This window comes from Erpetoichthys calabaricus, chromosome 18 (assembly GCF_900747795.2).
Source record: "Erpetoichthys calabaricus chromosome 18, fErpCal1.3, whole genome shotgun sequence".
NCBI lineage: Eukaryota > Metazoa > Chordata > Cladistia > Polypteriformes > Polypteridae > Erpetoichthys > Erpetoichthys calabaricus.
In genome coordinates, this window is record NC_041411.2 from 27,452,125 (window position 1) to 27,470,731 (window position 18,607).

The 18,607-nt window shown below is 40.8% G+C and overlaps 1 protein-coding gene across 1 annotated transcript in view; it reads right to left on the reverse strand.

The window, feature by feature from the left end:
• cacna2d2a (calcium channel, voltage-dependent, alpha 2/delta subunit 2a) overlaps positions 1 to 18,607 on the reverse strand; it is a 667,325-nt gene that overhangs the window by 52,074 nt on the left and 596,644 nt on the right. The window contains exons 18-22 of the mRNA XM_028824557.2: positions 15,034 to 15,108; positions 11,165 to 11,236; positions 10,606 to 10,677; positions 10,182 to 10,243; positions 1,715 to 1,791 (exon numbers count right to left, since the gene is read on the reverse strand). Coding sequence (XP_028680390.1) covers positions 1,715 to 1,791; positions 10,182 to 10,243; positions 10,606 to 10,677; positions 11,165 to 11,236; positions 15,034 to 15,108 — 358 coding nt within the window. The remainder of the gene's footprint in view (positions 1 to 1,714; positions 1,792 to 10,181; positions 10,244 to 10,605; positions 10,678 to 11,164; positions 11,237 to 15,033; positions 15,109 to 18,607) is intronic.

Here is an 18,607-nt window from a genome sequence, read left to right on the forward strand (position 1 = left end):
AAGCCTGTTGTGGAGGACTGAAGGCAAAGGGACTGTGTTGGTGATTAGTTACTTTGTGCTGTGGAGTGCTGAACTGTGTAAATAAAGCCAAACTAAACCTGTGTGTCCTGCCTGTCTGTGCCGAGGTTAGGGCGGCTGTACGCGCCCGGGCATCACAAAGTAAAGAAATTTTTCTTGCACATGTCCATTGGAAATGTGCAGATAAACTGACCTCCCAGCTTCAGGCAATGGATGAGGGCTCAGTAAAACAAGACAGGTGAACATTTGATTAATTATTCTACTTGTTATTCACCCATGCTATATTGATATTTCATGCTAACTTTGTTATTTTATTTATTTGAGTGACTGATTTTTTCTGAATTGCAAAGGGTTGCCAGAAGTAAAATGGCAACCACCACGCAGATGAAGAGCTAAATAAGAAGCACCTGCTCTGATGAAAGAAGAGCTTATCACAAAGCTGATGTGGGCAAATATGGGGCACCAGAGAGTGGGTAACACATGCAAAGGTAGAATGTGCTACTGGGGCCGTCAGGATGTCAGCTTTGCTCTTGGTGCCTGGTCCTTTACATGGCACAGCTTGAGGACTTGCTTGGCAGACTCCCATTAATTGACTTCAAGGTTTGCACAGACTTTAGCTTCCCGCATTGAGTCTGCAGTGTGAAGGTGAGCGATGAGTACACAAGTGGGCAGGCTGACTCCTCTGGGCAGTAGGCTTCATTCATATCATTTTATTAATTCCTTTCGAAATAAAATCAGTCATTTTGCATTTCAGATTTTTGTTTCATTCATTTTTCCATCAAGTTGGAGTGTCTAGTGTTTGTGTGTGTGTTTGGTCATAAATACATAATCGTGAAGTAAAGAGTCAACTTAATAGCAGAGGATGAGAAAGAACACAAAGGTTTGAGCAGTCTAGTCTAAGACATGTAAGAGCAAATGGTAGCGCAGGAAGAAAATAAGGCAGCAGGAAAGTAAAAGAAAAAAAAAATGAGAGAGAAATGTCCTGGAAAAAAGGAGCAATGGCACAGAAATAGCAAGGAGGAACACAGTTGCCTCCTTGTGGCTCAAAGCTGCAGATCTTAGCTGGCATGCAAGCAAAAAATTAGGACCAAGAGTGACAAGAAGGGGAGCGGGGTGGGGCGCACACATAGTGATACCAGGCACAGGCCCCAGGGGGCAGGCCAACACAAAATAAATAAAAAAGCACCGGACATCTGGAGAGAAAAAGAGCAAGCAAGTGAGCGACAGGAGGAGCATAGAAGGGGTGGAAGCGGGAGGCGGCAGTGAAAGGCATGCCAGGCTTTCTTTCACTGCGCTGCACAACGTTCAGTGGAGCCACTGCGGGAAGAAGGCAAGAGCAAAACCACAACAAAATCACAGCGCAGTCCTATTATTTCTTTTAGCTTTGGTTCGTTTGATTCTTTCAACAGGATTACCAGCTTTTCTTCTCTTATCGTCAAAGGGAGGAGTGGGCAACCAAATAAAACCAGCAAAGCAAGGGCTGTGTGAAAGTTTCAAGAGCTGCAAGTTAGTGTCTGCTGCTCAGGGGCCTGTCTGTCTGTCTGTCTGTCTGTCCACCAGTCACCCTGTCTGTCTTCCTTGGTCTGCCACGGGGCAGGACTAGTTGCTTGAGAGAGGTCGGGGGTAGTGAGGTGCTCAACGCTGAAAGAGGCAGGAAGAGCTGTGGCCCCGGGGGGACAAGCGGCGGGCTACTTACACTGCACTTGTAAAATCTGATCGCTCAAGTTGGCTCTGATGTGGAAGAGACTGTATGGTGGCAGCACCAATCCCAAGCTGCATGGAGACATAAAAAAAGAGAGAGACAAAAACAAAAGTAGACATAGTGAGTAAGCAGGAGATAACAGGCACTCCCCACTGCTGCCATGCTCCTCATATCTGCAAAACTTTCAAGGGGAGCACAGTGTAAAAATGTCACCCATTGCATGTGTCACAGCTCATAGGAGCATCGTTCCTATCACTAGAATAAACATGTCCCCTATTTCACCAGTTATTCTTTTATATATAAATAACTCATCTTATTCTTTATTATAACACATTCCAGGGGCAACATACCAATACCAGAATTATCCTGTAACTCTATCCTTCCAGCAAGTATTATTTTCTACCAGTAAAGGTGCACTGCACAACTTGACTTGAGCATTCCTAGTTTTCATCCTCTTTCTCTGTACATTTAGCATTTGTTTGCTCAGCGGTTGATGCGCTTGCTGCTTCCTGAGCAGCTCTTCTTTTCACCACCCTAGCGGCCCGCTTCTTCTCTTCTTTCATTGGCATCTTTTGCATTAAAAATGATTAAGTCAGTGTTTGTGTTGCAATTACTTAGTACGTTTTCTTTCATTTTTCACTTAAGCTGGCACTTAAGTCTTCAATCTGCCTCAAGAATGATTTAAGATATGAAGAGGTAGGGGAAGTGACAGCGAAGGTGGTAGGGAATGAGAACGCCCTTCTGCCTGCTGCCGAGAGCTGATTCTACAATAAAATAAACATAAAAAGAGGAATAACCTTGGAGGTTAATCATCGCCCTGAAAGCGGATAGTAGATGTCAAATAATATATGTGTACCAAATTTCAGGTCAATAGGTCAAACGGTTTGTGAGCTACAGGTGATTTAAAATGCTGGACAGACAAACGGACAGCCATGGTAGCCTATCATATAAGAAGATAACAACTTTCATTGTGAACAAAACCCAACACAAAGGAAGGACTCATCAAGCTCTGATGGGGGAGGATTGGGCATGACACCAAAGCCAGAACTAAATCTGACTTCCCTATAGACTAGGGGTTCTTAACCTGAGGTCCATGGATCTCTAGGGGGTCCATGGATGGGTTTCAGTGGCTCTGTGAGGGTCAGATAAAAATTAAACATTTATATTCACTCATCCCTGTGAATCAGGGTTTTCAGCACTTGTTTCTATCAAAACGAAAAGTCGAAGTAGATTGGATGTCAAAGATGATATGCATGACACCTTGTCGAAGATCACTCCACAGTTTCATATTCTTATTCAAGGCAAACAAGAACAACCTTCTCATTGAAATAAAGTAGATAATGAGAGAGTAGATGGAGTAGTAGGAGTAGTAGTAATTGTAGTAGATCTGTTTTAATTTGTGCAAGAGGATTGTATATCATAATTATAATGGGTGGCCATTACTTTTGCATAAAAAGGAGTGCTTTTTTAGATTATTTATTTAAATTTTAATAATACTTTGTGTATATGTATGAGATGATCACATCTCAATAAATAAAGTACATTGTATTCATTGCATGCAAATTTGTGTTTACATGAATATTTCTGGGGAAAGGGGGTCCTTAGCTTTCATCAGATTCTGAAAGGAGTTCGTGACTCAAAAAAGGTTAAGAATCACTGCTCTACAGCATTTTGTGTTATTTTGCTAACTCGTGCTCTAGTTTTTCTTAAATTTCTTTTTAAAGTGAGCATAATTCATTACCTTGATCAATCATTAATTTAATATATTTTATATTTTGCTACGGAATTAGATCTGAGTGATACCATTGATCACAATATTCTTAGAAATCACCTTAGTCACTGGGTGGGCCTCTCTGGCAGTGTCTTAAATTGGTTTGAATCCTATCTGGCAGGTAGGAAATTCTTTGTATGTTGTGGTAATTATACTTCAAAGACACATGATATTCTATATGATGTTCCACAAGGCTCTATCCTGGGTCCGCTGCTCTTTTCGATTTACATGCTTCCGTTAGTTCAGATTATCTAGGGGCATAACGTGAGCTACCACAGCTATGCTGATGACACGCAACTGTACTTATCAATAGTGCCTGATGACCCCGACTCTCTTGATTCACTGACACAATGTCTTACTTGTGTTTCTGAATAGATGAGTATTAATTTTCTCAAACTAAATAAAGAAAAAACAGAAATTTTAGTGATTGGCAATAATGGATATAATGAGGTTATTAGAAATAAAACTTGATACATTAGGATTAAAAGTCAAAACTGAGGTAAGGAATTTAGGGGTAACTATTGAATCTGACTTGAATTTTAAACCACATATTAATCAGATTACTAGGACGGCATTTTTCCACCGTTAGACCTCTTATAACATTGAAAGATGCTGAGAAATTAATCCACGCTTTTGTTTTCAGTCAACTAGATAATTGTAACGCTCTCCTTTCAGGACCACCCAAAAAAGACATCAATCGATTGCAATGAGTGCAGAATGCAGCTGCTAGAATCTTAACTAGGAAAAGAAAATCCGAGCACATCTCTCCAGTTTTGATGTCACTACATTGGTTACCTGTGTCATTTAGAATTGATTTTAAAATCCTGCTCATGGTTTACAAAGCCTTAAATAATCTCGCTCCATCTTATATTTCGGAATGTCTTACACCTTACACTCCAAATCATAACCTTAGATCTTCAAATGAGCGTTTGCTTAGAATTCCAAGAGCTAAACTTAAAAGAAGTGGTGAGGCGGCTTTCTGCTGTTATGCACCTAAAATCTGGAATAGCTTGCCAATAGGAATTCGCCAGGCTAATACAGTGGAGCACTTTAAAACACTGCTGAAAAAACATTACTTTAACATGGCTTTCTCATAGCTTCATCTTAGTTTAATTCTGATGCTGTGTATATTCAATTAATTATCATGATTATTCATGGTGGCTCCAAAATCCGTACTAACCCCTACTTTCTCTTCTGTTCTTTTTCCGGTTTTCTGGGGTGGCGACCTACGCCACCACCACCTGATCAAAGCACAGTGATGTCCCTACACTGATGGATTAAAGGCCAGAAGTCCACATGACTGTCATCATCAAGTTCTTCCATGAGAACCCTGAATTCAATGATGACTGATCATTTATGTTAGGTAGAATGCCTTGAGGGGGCTGAGTGGTCTCGCGGCCTGGAACCCCTGCAGATTTGTTTTTTTTTCTCCAGCTGTCTGGAGGTTTTTTTGTTTTTTCTGTCCTCCCTGGCCATCGGACCTTACTTTTATTCTATGTTAATTAGTGTTCCCTTATTTTAATTCTGATTTATTTTGTCTTTTTTCTCATTCTTCATCATGTAAAGCACTTTGAGCTACATTATTTGTATGAAAATGTGCTATATAAATAAATGTTGCTGTTCTCATAGAACATAAGAAAAACTTTGACAAGAACAGACCATGAAGCCCAACAAGCTTGCCAATCCTAGTCACCTAATTTCTCAAAAATTAACATCAAGTCAAGATGTGAAGGTCCTGAAAGTCTTACTCTCTACTACATTACTTGTTCATTTATTTCACATGTCCATGGTTCTTTTTGTAAAGAAAAACTTTCTAAATTTGCTGTGAAAGTAGGTGCTTAACAAGTTTTTAACTGTGTGCCAATGTTCATTCTTTTTCAAGAGTTTAGTAACAGCATTGTGCTAATTTCCTTCAGAATTTTAAATGCTTTAATCATATCACCTCTTAATATCTGTTTGCTTAAAGTGAATCTTAGACCGGAAATAATTTGGGTCTGGAAAAATCTGATTTCCAATCTAAACGCAGCACTTGCACAGCCTTGGTTAGAGTGACAACTGAATTGCTCTGAGCTACTGGTACCTGATTACTAACTAATTTGGCAATTCACAATTTCTATTTAAGTCATACTGTATATGTATACATAGATTGGGGATATGGGATGAACTCAAGAAAGTGGTGACCATTAAATGTCTTCTTTGGAGACACTTTAAGAAAGTGGTGGCAAACTGTAGTGTCTGAAACTGCCCTCTCTTCTAGCTCCATTGTTCAGAAGAATTAGTTCACAATTCTTTGAAGGTCAGGTCCTGTGGACAGGCCGCACCATCTCTTCCCAGACAGATACTCCTCTGACACTCTGGCAGACGTTACATGACAACTATCATGTCTGCATGCAAACACTATGTAAGATGGCTCCCTCTCTGAGCCACCTGACCATATCTAAAGGTGACCAGTTAGTATTACAAGTAGACTCCTAGGCCCCAGACTCAAAACTGGAGTCCATCCAGATATTTCCTTTATGAAGCAATGCAGAATGTTATTAGACTGCCATTCTTTGTTACATAGAGTTAACCGAATAGCATTAGGTGCCACTTCTGTTACAGTTTAAGCAAAAGAAGATCAAGAGGTGACATGATTGAAGTGTTTAAAATTATGAAGGGAATTAGTACAGTGGATCGAGACTGTTATTTTAAAATGAGTTTAACAAGAACATGGGGACACTTCTTAAGGGTAAATGTCACACAAACATTATGGAGTTTTTCGTTACAAAAAGACCCTTAGACACTTGAAATAAGTGACCAAGTAGTGTGGTAGACAGTAAGACTTTAGGGACTTTCAAAAGTAGGCTTGATGATATTTTCAGAAGAATTAAGTGTATAGAATGCTTTAATCAGCTTTGTTGGGCTGAACGGTCTGTTCTCGTTTAGATTGCTCTAATGTTCTAATGACCAACAAAATCTTAATACAAGAAAAAAACGTATTTTTTACCTTTTAGTGTATTTTTGAATAAAATTGTGTCACTTAAAAATCTCGTTTTTTATATTTATACAGTATTTTTTATTTTTTTTTTAGCCATTCTAATGCCATACAGTCCTCGGCATGTTACATAAACCTTGACATTAGCGACAGAGTAGAATCGAACCTACGATCTTAAAGTGAAATGTAACATTCATTCACATTCATTTCTCATTTCAGAAAATCCTAACCACAGTGTAACCTTACACGTGTGAAGTACTGGAAATGTGCACTGGTCTATTGGAAAATCGAACTTTCAATCTTTTTTTAGAAAATCCCAACACTTAATCCATTGATGGGAATTTTGCCAAATTTCTATATAAATGATGAAAAGCTGTTAAAATTAAAAAAAAGAAAAAAGAAAAGATTAGTTTGTGTACATTGGTGTCAAACCTTCAACCATTTGATTGAACGTCCAGCACACTAACCATTTGACCAGTGCTGCTTAACTGTCAAATTGAAGTAATCTGCCAAAATTTTAATAATAATTAAATCAACATGGTATTTTTAATTAATTTGTCTACATTGGTCTTCAACCTTTGACCGTTTGATCAAAAGTCCAACATGCTAACCACTTGACCAACACCGCTAATTCATATACACGGATGTTGTCTAAAAGCACTACTGTATATATGAGGGAACCTTCAAAAAGTTTCCGCACTTGTTTTTAACTTTATTTATTAAGAATTTCAAAAACAAATTACATCACTTTTCTATATATAGTCACCTTCCCTTGAGATGCAATTTTTCTCAGTCACATGACACTCTCAGACAAAAACCAATTACTACTCCTCCTGCCTTCACAGTTTCCAACGAAAATATAAAAGTTCGGAAACTTTTTGAGCATCCCTAGTATATATGTGTAATTTGCTAAAAGCATAATAGTAGGAAATGAGAAATTTAAATTTGACATAATTAATGTACATGTCCCGGGTCAAAACTGATGAAATATTGCATTGTCACGGGAGACCAGTATGCATGTAAAGTCTGAAGGAAATTGGTTCAGTAAAAGTGGCTAAAAAATGGATTGCAAAATTTGACCCAGACAAACAGAGAGGGCAAGTGGAATAAAATCATGCAATAATAATAATAATAACAAAACTGGTACTGCTTATTCATGATTTCAGTCTTACTCAACTAACAGATTTCAATGCACTCAACAGAATAACTGCATTTCTCACAATTCACTTGTTAGCCTTGGCATGACACAGGGTTCAGTTCCATGCATCTTGCTTTTTATTATTTACCTCCTTCCCGCTGATTCACTTATGCATCATCACTGTATTTGACTCCATTGCTATTCTGATGACATCCAGCTTTATACTTCTACCAAACCATGTCAGGTTTGTACTTTATCCTCTTTCATTACTTGCCTATACAATATTAGTATTTGGTTGTCGTATCATCTCCCAAAATTTAACAGTGTCAAGTCTGATATTCTCCTTGTGGCCTCCAAAGCTAACTTCAAAATTTGGACATGTTAACTTCTCCACTATAGACATACTTATTCATTCACGCTCTCAAGTCAAGAGCCGCAGTGTTGTGTTAGTCTTTTCCATCTCACATTATTGCTACATCCCGTGTTGCCTTTTATGACTTCCCTTACCGTCCTTCTCTGCACCAGAGACACTAATTCATGCATTGCTCACATGAAGACCGGACTGTTGTAACACTCTGTTGTTGTGTATCCACGCTAAACCTAATGTGGAATTCTTCTACATGCTTATCAAGACAAACTAAGGCTCATAGTAACATTACCCTTACTCTCTATAAACTTCATTGTCTTCCAGTAAGGTACTGTATTGCCCTTAAGATTCTTCTCCGTACTTACAAAGCACTTCATGATCTGGCTGCTGTGTATTCAAACAGTCTTCTTAAAGATTATACACCAGTCTGCTTTTCTATGTCAGGCCTTTCTGTTGTCCCATCTGTCTGTCAGATTTTTAGTTACATGGCTTCTCTGCTCTGGAACTCCCACCCTCCCACTTAATATTCAATACCTTGATTCTGTTTCTTTATTTAAAAAGAATATTCAAACTCACATTTTTAGACTTGCCTTCTCAGTGCTATAAATTATATCCTTATTAATTATTCTGATTATTTGTTGTGTTAATTTATATTTTACATGTTTTATGATTAAGGATCACTTTCAAGGCTAAGACAGGATATGAAAAAACCCCACTAGGACAAACTAACAATACCATCTCTTTGCTTCTCCATAACCCCTCCTCCTTCTCAGCCACGCCCCTGTTCAACTAAACCACGCCTCTTGTGGTCGGGATGACATAAATTGGAGGAACTGCTGAAAGATGGCATCTTGGTGTGAGGAACGCAGATGGAGCTCCCTGAACCAGACCTGCTCGAGAGAACTGTCAGTTCTGAGGAGCCTCAGTGGCTAAAAAGGTATATATTGGGCCTGGTTTGTGTTGTGCCACCACACGCTCATTTCTGTTCTTTGTTTTGGACACTGGCAGTAAAGGGGGTGACCCTGCTGGTGCCCTGACTTTTCATTGGTTCTCTTCTCCCTCATTTGCAGCTCACAGTTTGTTTTTATTTATTTATTTAATTGTAACATCTTATGGTTTTATCTTGTAATATGCCCTTGAATGTTATTACTATTATTATTATTCTTCTTCAAAAAAGAGTGCACTGTATTGCAGCATCTTCAGTTTTACATGCATGTGGGGGTCCCTAATAGACCTTTTATTATTTGTGCTGTCAATGTTGTATTAATATTAATCAGGATGTTAGATAATGCTGTGTAACAGCTTGGCATGTGCCTTCTTGCCAAATCAAAAAATGAGTGAAGGAAAACAGAAGAACTCTAGTGGAGGAAGTGGGAAGGACAAGAGGAGTCATGAGGTAAAGACATGGAGCCCAGTAACACCACAGCCATTCAGCCAAACAGTCCACTGTCTGCATTTAACAAAGCACCCTTGACAATTGTGGTCGACTGAATCGGTCAATCATTCATCCATCCATCCATCCATCATTTTCTAAATACACAGAAATTAGTTTCTATTTAATAAAGCACTGAGGGTCAGCTGAATGATCTCTCTGCAGGCTAAAAAGACCCCACCATCTTGTACTTTCATATCCTTCTCTTTTACCATAAAGTGTCTGTTAAGGAGGGTTTAATGGCTGCAAATTCTACTCCAGCCTATCCCTTTAACTTTTCATTTTCTACAGCTTATATTTTGCACATATATATGCAGCATGCCTACACGTGGCAATTGAATTGAAGTCCTGCTCCTCAGCCACCATTTTTACATTACCATTGTATTTTTTTCAGGTTAACAATTTAACATTTAGTTGCATTATTAATATTTACACGATTAAGCAATTTGTACCATTAACATATTTGTCACATTAAATATTAAAATATTTGAACAGAATTTCTATATTGTTTGCAACTGCTAAACAGGCAAGTTAAGTGGTGTATTCACGGTCACACAACTAGTTGAAGTAAGAATAATAATAATAACAACAATACATTTTATTTATATGGCGCCTTTCCCATGCTCCAGGAAATGAGCTGGCAACCCTGTGCTTTAAAACGCAGCACCTCAGCCACTTTACCACACTGTCTACAGCCAAGGCTTTTCAATGCAGGATCTTTTCATACCAGACAAATTAAAACTGAATGCTGATTCCAAGTGGAAAGGGGTCAATCTCACCTGTAATCTGTTCCATTCACAGGCGTCCATGTGTAGGTCCGCAAAGCCTCATCGATGTACCTCTGGGGAAAGAGTGTAGATGTCACATGGAGATTTCACACGTGCCTATCTGGCACCCCCAGACCCCTTTCTATCCACCCACCTCCTCACTGCAGTTGATTGATTCTAATCATCACAGGTATTCATGGTAACTGAGTCAGTGGAAATGTGGGGTTAAGTGGACACAACACACAAATATTATCTGTTGACCTCTACTTTGGCTACCAGTATTAGTGGAGCATTCATTACATGGTGCAAGCTGTGTTCCCCTCACCATCATTTGTCTGCTCTGCAACACCCATTTCTATCAACACTATGTCTGTAAATAACAAATCCAGATGCAGCAAATTGTGAGGAGATGCCAGGCAATAACTGTTACACTTACCTCATCAACTGATTTAATAAGGGTTTTAAAGGTTCTTTCTCCGGCCTTCCCATCAATCATACTCCTCCGGATCTGAAAAACAGAGAGTATCGGTACAGTAACTTGATGTTGAAGTGAGCACGTTGTGCCCTAGAAATCTAGCAAAACTGCTTGATAAGTCATCTTCAAGATGTCAGCTCTGCCCAAGTCTGCTAAGGCCGACCTTTAGTGTAAAGGTCAGCAGCTGAACATCAAGCTGAAGGCCGCTCCATTCCATGTGGTACTACCTGCAACACAGATTCAATCCATAGAGTGGTCAAAGAGAGGGCTTGTCAAGTGTTAGAACTACCCTGATTTAGAGCATTTGTAAGCCTCAAAAAAGGTCCTCCAGAAGATCAATGGGCCAAGGGCTCCACTAATACTGCACTTAAAACAGAATTGACTTTCAGAGGAAGCCTCTGTGCAAAGCACCTTTCAATCAACCAGTGCCCCTCCGTTTCTTCATCACAGAAGGCCCTTCCAATGAAATCTGACCAGAGAGACCCTACTTTTTGTTTTTTTCTAATCTCTCTTTCCTTACTTCTTCTTTGTTACGGTCCTCAAGCTCTGCATCGAGGAAATCCAAGGTAACAGGCTCCCTGAAGTTAATGATCTGTGGACAAGAGCAGCATTAATACTGTGGAACCAAGGGAACATTTCCAAAATAAAAAAAACAAAGAGCACAGATACAAAAAAAAGAAGAAAATCAAGCTGGTGAGGGGTGGGAAGTGCAGGCCACCTCAAGCCAGGATTTGTGTATGAAGGAGCTTGGGAAAGTGAAACATGACATGGGGAAACCCTAGGAGGCAGCAAAATTAATACCAAAGATCTTGGACAATCTTGAGAACTGGATGAACAATTGGAAAGCTGTTTAACTGAGAAAAGTGCAAAATGTTACCCATGGCATCTCAATAATAAATACATATGGAAGACACCATCCTACAGGAAGTGTTGAAGCAGATTAGCAGCACGGGCATCCTCAGCCCCAATGAAGGCAACAAGGAAGACTTCAGAACAGACTGCAGAATTAAGCTTTATTGTATGGCGTGCATACAGACTCATTTAAGATGGAACAATGAGCATCCAGCAATAAGCACTTTTTTTCTTTTATTACAATTCTTATCATTTAACCCATTAATCTTCCTCATCTGACTTCCAGCATTCCATTGCTCTAGTCCTGCCCCTAAGTAGTCTACCATTATCTCTCGGCTGGGTGGGTGTCAAACTCTTTGCTGTCCATCATATCTGTTTGACAGCCCCTACCTGCACCCCCTTCTTTCCCAGTGCTCACCCATTATTTACAACCCAAGAGTTTACATTCCCGTCATTATCAAGGGGCCCATCTCTGCTGAACTCTCCTAAACATCCCGACTCTTAACTTGAGAGATAATGGTGGTCTGTGGTTTATACAGGATAATTTATATATGTATAATAGCCAAATACCACTGACTCACTCATCATGAAATCTCCCATGAGGACTTGGGACTTGAAATTTGGAATGTAGGTTACTCTTGACCCATAGGTGCTCGCTAAGAAATGGTTTTAAAAGTTTTGTGGTCCAAGTGCGTTCTGTCTCTATGTGTGTCCACTTTTCACGAGGGAATTGCTTAACGGATTTAGATCTGGTTGTTCTCTATAATTTGCTTGAACTTTCCGGTTGATTTTGCGACTTCTCCCATCACGCTAAGTATTATAGTTCGCTTGCGGTACCGATGTATTTATGCAAATCCAAGAGAGTGTCTGTGGGCCAAGAGCAGGGGGGCGGGGCCTTCCTCATTCACTCGCCAGCCTCTGTTCGAGTCGGTCTACGTCTCGCCACGTGTTGGAGTGCACCTTGCCTCCACTTAGCTAGTGATACCTACTTGTTCAACAGACATTATCATCTACAGATTGATAAGGAGTAACGTTTGACATTTTTGAGAGAGAGATCAGAGCTCCATGTGTTTTAGAGGGTAGCTGCTGGTTGCCACAGATATCATGGCCATGTGTTTTTCTCCCCACACGGGGAACGCTCTCCCATCAGAGCTGAACACGATCAGATATGGTGCCAGTGTTTATTGATTTTTAAAGTTTCATTACTATGTGAGTGAAGCCATGGGTTACAGCTAATAAAAGTATATAAGCATAAGCTTTTTAACTCTCACATCTTCACACTTAATAAAATATAGTGTCTACATTCCTTATATGGTTATAATACATTTCTAATACATTAAAATTACCAATTATATGAGTATATTTTTCTATAGAAGCAACCTCTTGAAAGCCAGGGTTTCTTAAACTTTTGTTTTGTCTCAACCTGTTGCCCTTGCCCTTTTTAGAGTAGAGCCTTCAAGACCCATTCCTTGTTAAATGCCCGGACAATTGCCAGAGTGGGTGGGGTGGGGGTCTCCCTTGGAGAATCATTGCTAATCAGAGCGTCTCTCTTGGAGAATCATGAACGATTGTCAGAGAATGATTAGTCAGATTACTCAAAGAAAAAAAAACACATTCACCTTGTTACACTTGATCTCATCCAGTGTTGCTTTGCAAGGTGAGCGAACCATCTTGCAAGTTTCACTTTTTTTTAAGCAGACTCAAACAAGTTCCCTTTCACCATTTTCCATTACTGTTCTCCGTTCATTCTCCTTTAATCTATTTATCTATTACTAAATGCTGGTGTATACAATATGTCAGTAAAAGCCATTTGAAATTTTGTGTGGGGCACAATGTCCCAGCCAGAGACTCCCAGGCCTCTTCAGGGTGCACTTGTATATCAGCGGGACCAACCAACAGACGAACAGAAAGAAGACTATCGTCTGTTGATTTTGTTTTAATAATAATAATAATAATAATTCATTACATTTATATAGCGCTTTTCTCAGTACTCTGTCCACACAGGGAGGAACCGGGAAGCGAACTCACAATCTTCCACAGTCTCCTTACTGTTTTGACCTGGTCAATCCACTGTCTAAACCATGGGTGTCCAACTCTGGTCCTGGTGGGCCGCAGTGGCTACAAGTTTTCATTCTAACCCTTTTACTAATAAGCGAGTAGTTTTCACTGCTAATTAACTCCTTTTCCGTTCATTTTAATAGCCCTGTTTTTAAGGATTCAGTCCTCTTAATTGATTCGTTTCTTCATTAAATGGCAGCCAAACAGAAATGAGATGTGAAACGAGCTGACAGATGACCAGCTGAATTGTAACGTCAAACTCCAGCCAATTTCACTCCAACCAGTTTCTTAATGAGAAGCCAATTAATGATGTTAATTAAAGCCGTTATTGAATATCAGGACTTATTGCTGCTCTCATTCTGCCACAACAGACTATTGGTTTTCTGTTTTTTCTAAGACCACCGTCAAGATGTTTTGGTGACCTGAGCAGACCAACATGACCAAGACCTTCACTTCTCTTTATTTTCAGGTTAACTGGTCGTGTGGCGGCTTGTTTTGTTTCTCATTATTTTTTGGTGGCTCATTAAGGAAAAAGAAGCAACTAAGGGGTCTGAAACACGTCAATTAAAACAAAGGCAAAACAAGTTAATCAACAGCAAAAATGGCTCACTAATTAAGAAGATGGTCAGAATGAAAACCTGCAGCCACTGCAGCCCACCCGGACCACCCACTGGTCTAAACGTAAGAAGAACACGAACTGCTGGACTTCATTTATTGTCAGTGCACACTGTAAGGTGCAAGGCTTTACAAAGCTCTTAGTGATAACGTGTGCTCCATGAATTGGGATATAAGATGATCGTTCTCATGAATCTGGCAGCTGTCCATGGATGTAAATATGTGAACGAGGCTTATTTGAGAGCCCAAGCTTTAAATTTATGGTGGGCTCATTCCATTACATTACAGAGTGCCATGTTTGCTACCCTTGCAGTCTAGGTGTGTTAGTTCAATGCCCTAGTGAGATGGCACCATATTCAGGGTCTATGCCTTGTTATGCTTCTTGACTGGGGTGTGCCAATGATGAATGCTAGTTTAGGACCAGACTGTCATGTGCCACACCATAATAGAAGTATGCTATATCCTTGCCTAGAAGTGGTGTGCCATATTTTGTACTCGGTGTCCCTTTCAACCTGGTATGTGCCAAACTGATTGTGTTACAAATTCTGCTTTGCACCATATGTAGCTGTGACAGCCCCTGAGAGTAGGTGTAATAAAGGTCTTGCAGTGCCTGTCCTGTCTCCCTCTCTCCCGTCTCTCGCTGCCTCCATGATAAATGGTCAGAATTAGTTCCGGCACCTTGACTTCCATCTCGCTGCTCACTTTAAAGCTTCTTCCTGTTCAACATGATGAATTTTTTGACACCTCTCCTTGCAGAAACACACTTTAACAAAGCAGCCCTAGTTTATTATCATCAGACAGAAGTCTAATCTATTTCTTGGGGCAGATGGGCAGAGGAGCAGACAGTAGAATCATGATACTCACCTTGGGCTGCAGGTTGGGGTGCAGAAGGACATATCCGTTGGGGTCGATGGCGAAGATGTAACCATTGGCACCCAGCTGTGAAAAATGAAACAGAAAGAAATAAGGAGGCATGGAGACAAAGAGAGTGCGGGGAGAGATGGGTTTAGAAAAAGTATGAAATAAACGTCAGTTGGGCGGTTTCATTCGGAGTGACCTAATCTTATGTGGAAGAATTACAAAATTTGGAGTTGGAGCTTGAGCGGCATGTTGTAGCCATGTCTTTGTCATCTTAATGGCCACCGCTAATTGTTTAAGCATTGTCCACTGATAAAGTTAATGGCCGGATCCATTTATGTCAATCAGTTTGGAGCGGCTTGTTTTACTGTGTGTTTGAGCCAGTCTGTGTCTTGATGTGTTTGCATTAAACAACTAGTAATTTGCAAATGGTGATTGCATTTCACCCGTGAACTTGTTACCGAGCTCTGAGACTGAATGGTACAGAAAATGCAGAGGGAAGGCTGTTTGAAGTCAAGGGCGGCACAGTGACAGGCACACAAATAATATTCTCAATTTACTCTGCAGCACCCTGTCAATTATTAACAAAAACAAAATAATGACAATGGCAAAGGGCACCCAAAAAATGAGTCCTTATGTGCCTTAGAGTGGTGCAACTCTTGTGAAAAGAAAGGCGATGTCTGTTTAATCAGAGTAAGTTGAGTGCAAGTGACTGTCAGCTGACATTTCTTAATGTCAAGGGGGTCGGGGTCTGGATCTGTGGTGTTGGAAGTAGAGCTGGCAGGTTTGACTGAAGAGACAGGGATTGGCAGGGCTTTAAGCTTTTCCGTTAAAAGCAGCCCTATTTGACTTCTTGTTGCCGTTCTTCGGAGCGATGTCAGTGCCCCGCTGGAGTAAAGGGCACATAGTAACCGCTACCCCCTCCATGTCCTTTTGTTGAGCAGAATCATCTAGCTAGGGTTACAGCGACATCCAGAGAGTGTAACCGAATATACAGAGGTGCAGGAGACCCATCTTGGCTTATCCGTGAGCAAGAATGTCGATGAGACACAAGTGAGCAGAGCAGCCATCCTAGAATCCATTCCCTTATTACACAAGAGGCACAATGGAGTCAATGCCATTGTCTGTAGTGGCAATCAGCACAGACGTTACCTTAGGGGTTGGCCTTTCATACAATTCTAATAAAGATGCATACATAAAGATAAAATCTTTATCTTTATGTGTATTCATTATAGAAACTTTGTAATCTGCAAATGGTAATTGCATTTCACCTATGAACATGTTAGAGAGCTCTGAGCCTGAACAGTACAAGAAAAGCAGATGCAGAGGGAAGGCTGGTGGAGCCAAGAGGGCAAAATGAGAGGCAAACAAGTAAAATTCTCAATTTACTCTGCAACACCCAGCGGTACCGGGCAGTAAAAACTTCAACTCCCAGCAGCCCCTACAGTTGATCTGATTGGACGACTGCTAAGTGTGCAGGGACTGCTGGGGACAAGAAGGTCAGCGCAAGTTTTAAAAGGGAGCCCGGTTACACAGAGAAGACAGGTTGTTTTGGTCTTCCCGTTCGTGGCCTATGAATTGTTGTTCTTGTCCTGAGTGTATGAACAGTCTGGTGTCTGCCTGATGCATGAGAACTGAATTGGATTGTTCGTCGACCTTCGTAGAAGGAGTTCTCCCGATCCCATCACTCTTCATCATCAGGACATACCAGTAGGACTGTTCTTTACTTTTCCTTCAGTGAGCTGATCTCTGGATTATTCCGCCGCCATCATTTCACTACATCGGTTGACGTTTCCTATGGACTGTGTAATGGACTTCATCGTGTGTAGTTTTTGTTAGTAGTTTGTTGTTTCTAAATTTGTTCTTATTGTATGTCGCCAGAAAGGGAACTGGGGTGGGATTGTTTTGGTTCGTGTGGTTAGATTTCTTTTATTATTGTTTAATACATTCATGAGTTTCTGTTTTAATTCTGTTTGCCTTTTGTCTCTATGAGAGTGTGTGTGTGAGCCAAGGCTGGGTGTGTTCCTAGGATCCCCACCGAAAAAATAAATAAATCACCGTCATCAGGTGGTGTGAATCTTAGCTAGGTTTTAGACCACTACACCCGGGTCAAATATTACCAAGAGCAGACTCTTCAGGTGGACCTGGAATGACAGTACGTTGGTATGAATTTCAACATTGAGCAGCAGTTTCTGCCACCCAGTGGGAGAAGATGGTATGGCTTTTTAGCTCTGCAGCACATTTTCATACACAATGTGTAACTCAGTGTATTTTATAAAGAGTCCATAAAATTAGAAGTACACAGAAAAAATATATACAGTACTAAAAGAATAAATATAGCGTGATGGACAGCTGGCAGCTCAATCTGGCTGGGATGCCTAAAGAGTGGAAGGATGGGGGAAGGCAGCTACTTTGGGACACTGCCTCCCCCAGGATGCTAGATGGCAGCTCTCGTGGACTGTAGCAGTATCCCGGCTTCCCGCAGGGCACCATGGGACATGGAGTTCGTTTATACAGCCCTGCTGGGTACCGTGGGTGCCGCCAGGGGAGGCTGCGAGACAAGGATGGGAGGCGAAGTGCTCACCTAGCCCGGAAGTACTAGAAGGTCACAGGAATGGAAGCCCAGAAGTACTTCCGGGCTAATTAAAGAACTCTAATTCTCTGTCTGACCCAGAAGTGCTGGCAGGTCACATGGATGGAGGACCAGAAGCACTTCCGGGTCAAGAACTATATAAAGGACTGCAGAACACCTAGAAGGTGAGCCAAAGTCGGGTGGAGGTGGACAAAGCTTGCTGGGAGGTGTGGAGGAGAAAATAGAGAGAGAGAGAGAGAATTGTGTTTATTATTATTGTAATTATTTGCCTGTTTAATGTGGCTGTAGTGCTTGCAGAGCACTGTTGAAGAAGAATTAAAAATACTTCTTTCAGCTGTTACCTGGTGTCCTGAATGTCTGTCTGTTGGGTTTAAAGGGGCAACAGTGCCACCTAGCATTCACAATAGCTATAGATAGGAGCACACACTATATAGATAAACAAGTAAAAGAAACTGAAGAGCACCTAAGCATCAATTACGTTACTATTAACTAAACTAATTTTTAAGTCTCTAAGGGTTTTAACAGTAAAACCAACACTGTAATCAGATGGACAGGGAGGAAAGGACAATAAAAACTTCCACCACCAAGATGCTAGAGAAAAATAAACCTGCAGGGGCTCCAAGTGCAAAACACCACCTGGCCCCTGCAGACAGTTGGTATCAATCTTCTTGAAGAACTCTAGGGATACTTTGAGTCATGACTTCTCTTCAGCAGTTACAATGTCTCAGCCCTCTGGTGTTCTTAGCGGCAATAACTGGCCACCTGCAGTTGGCATACACAAGGGGCTGGACTGTTTCAAGGTGCTGGCAGTACATGGGCCTGCTATGGCTTCCAATATCTGCACATAATGCACTATTAATGCTGTTTAATAGTGCACCGTGTAGGGACATTTGCCTAAGATAGCGGTACTGGTGCCGGGTAGTGAAGGCCGTCAGGAATGAGCATTGCTAGGGAAAAGAGGCAAGACGGCCATACAGAACAAAGGTG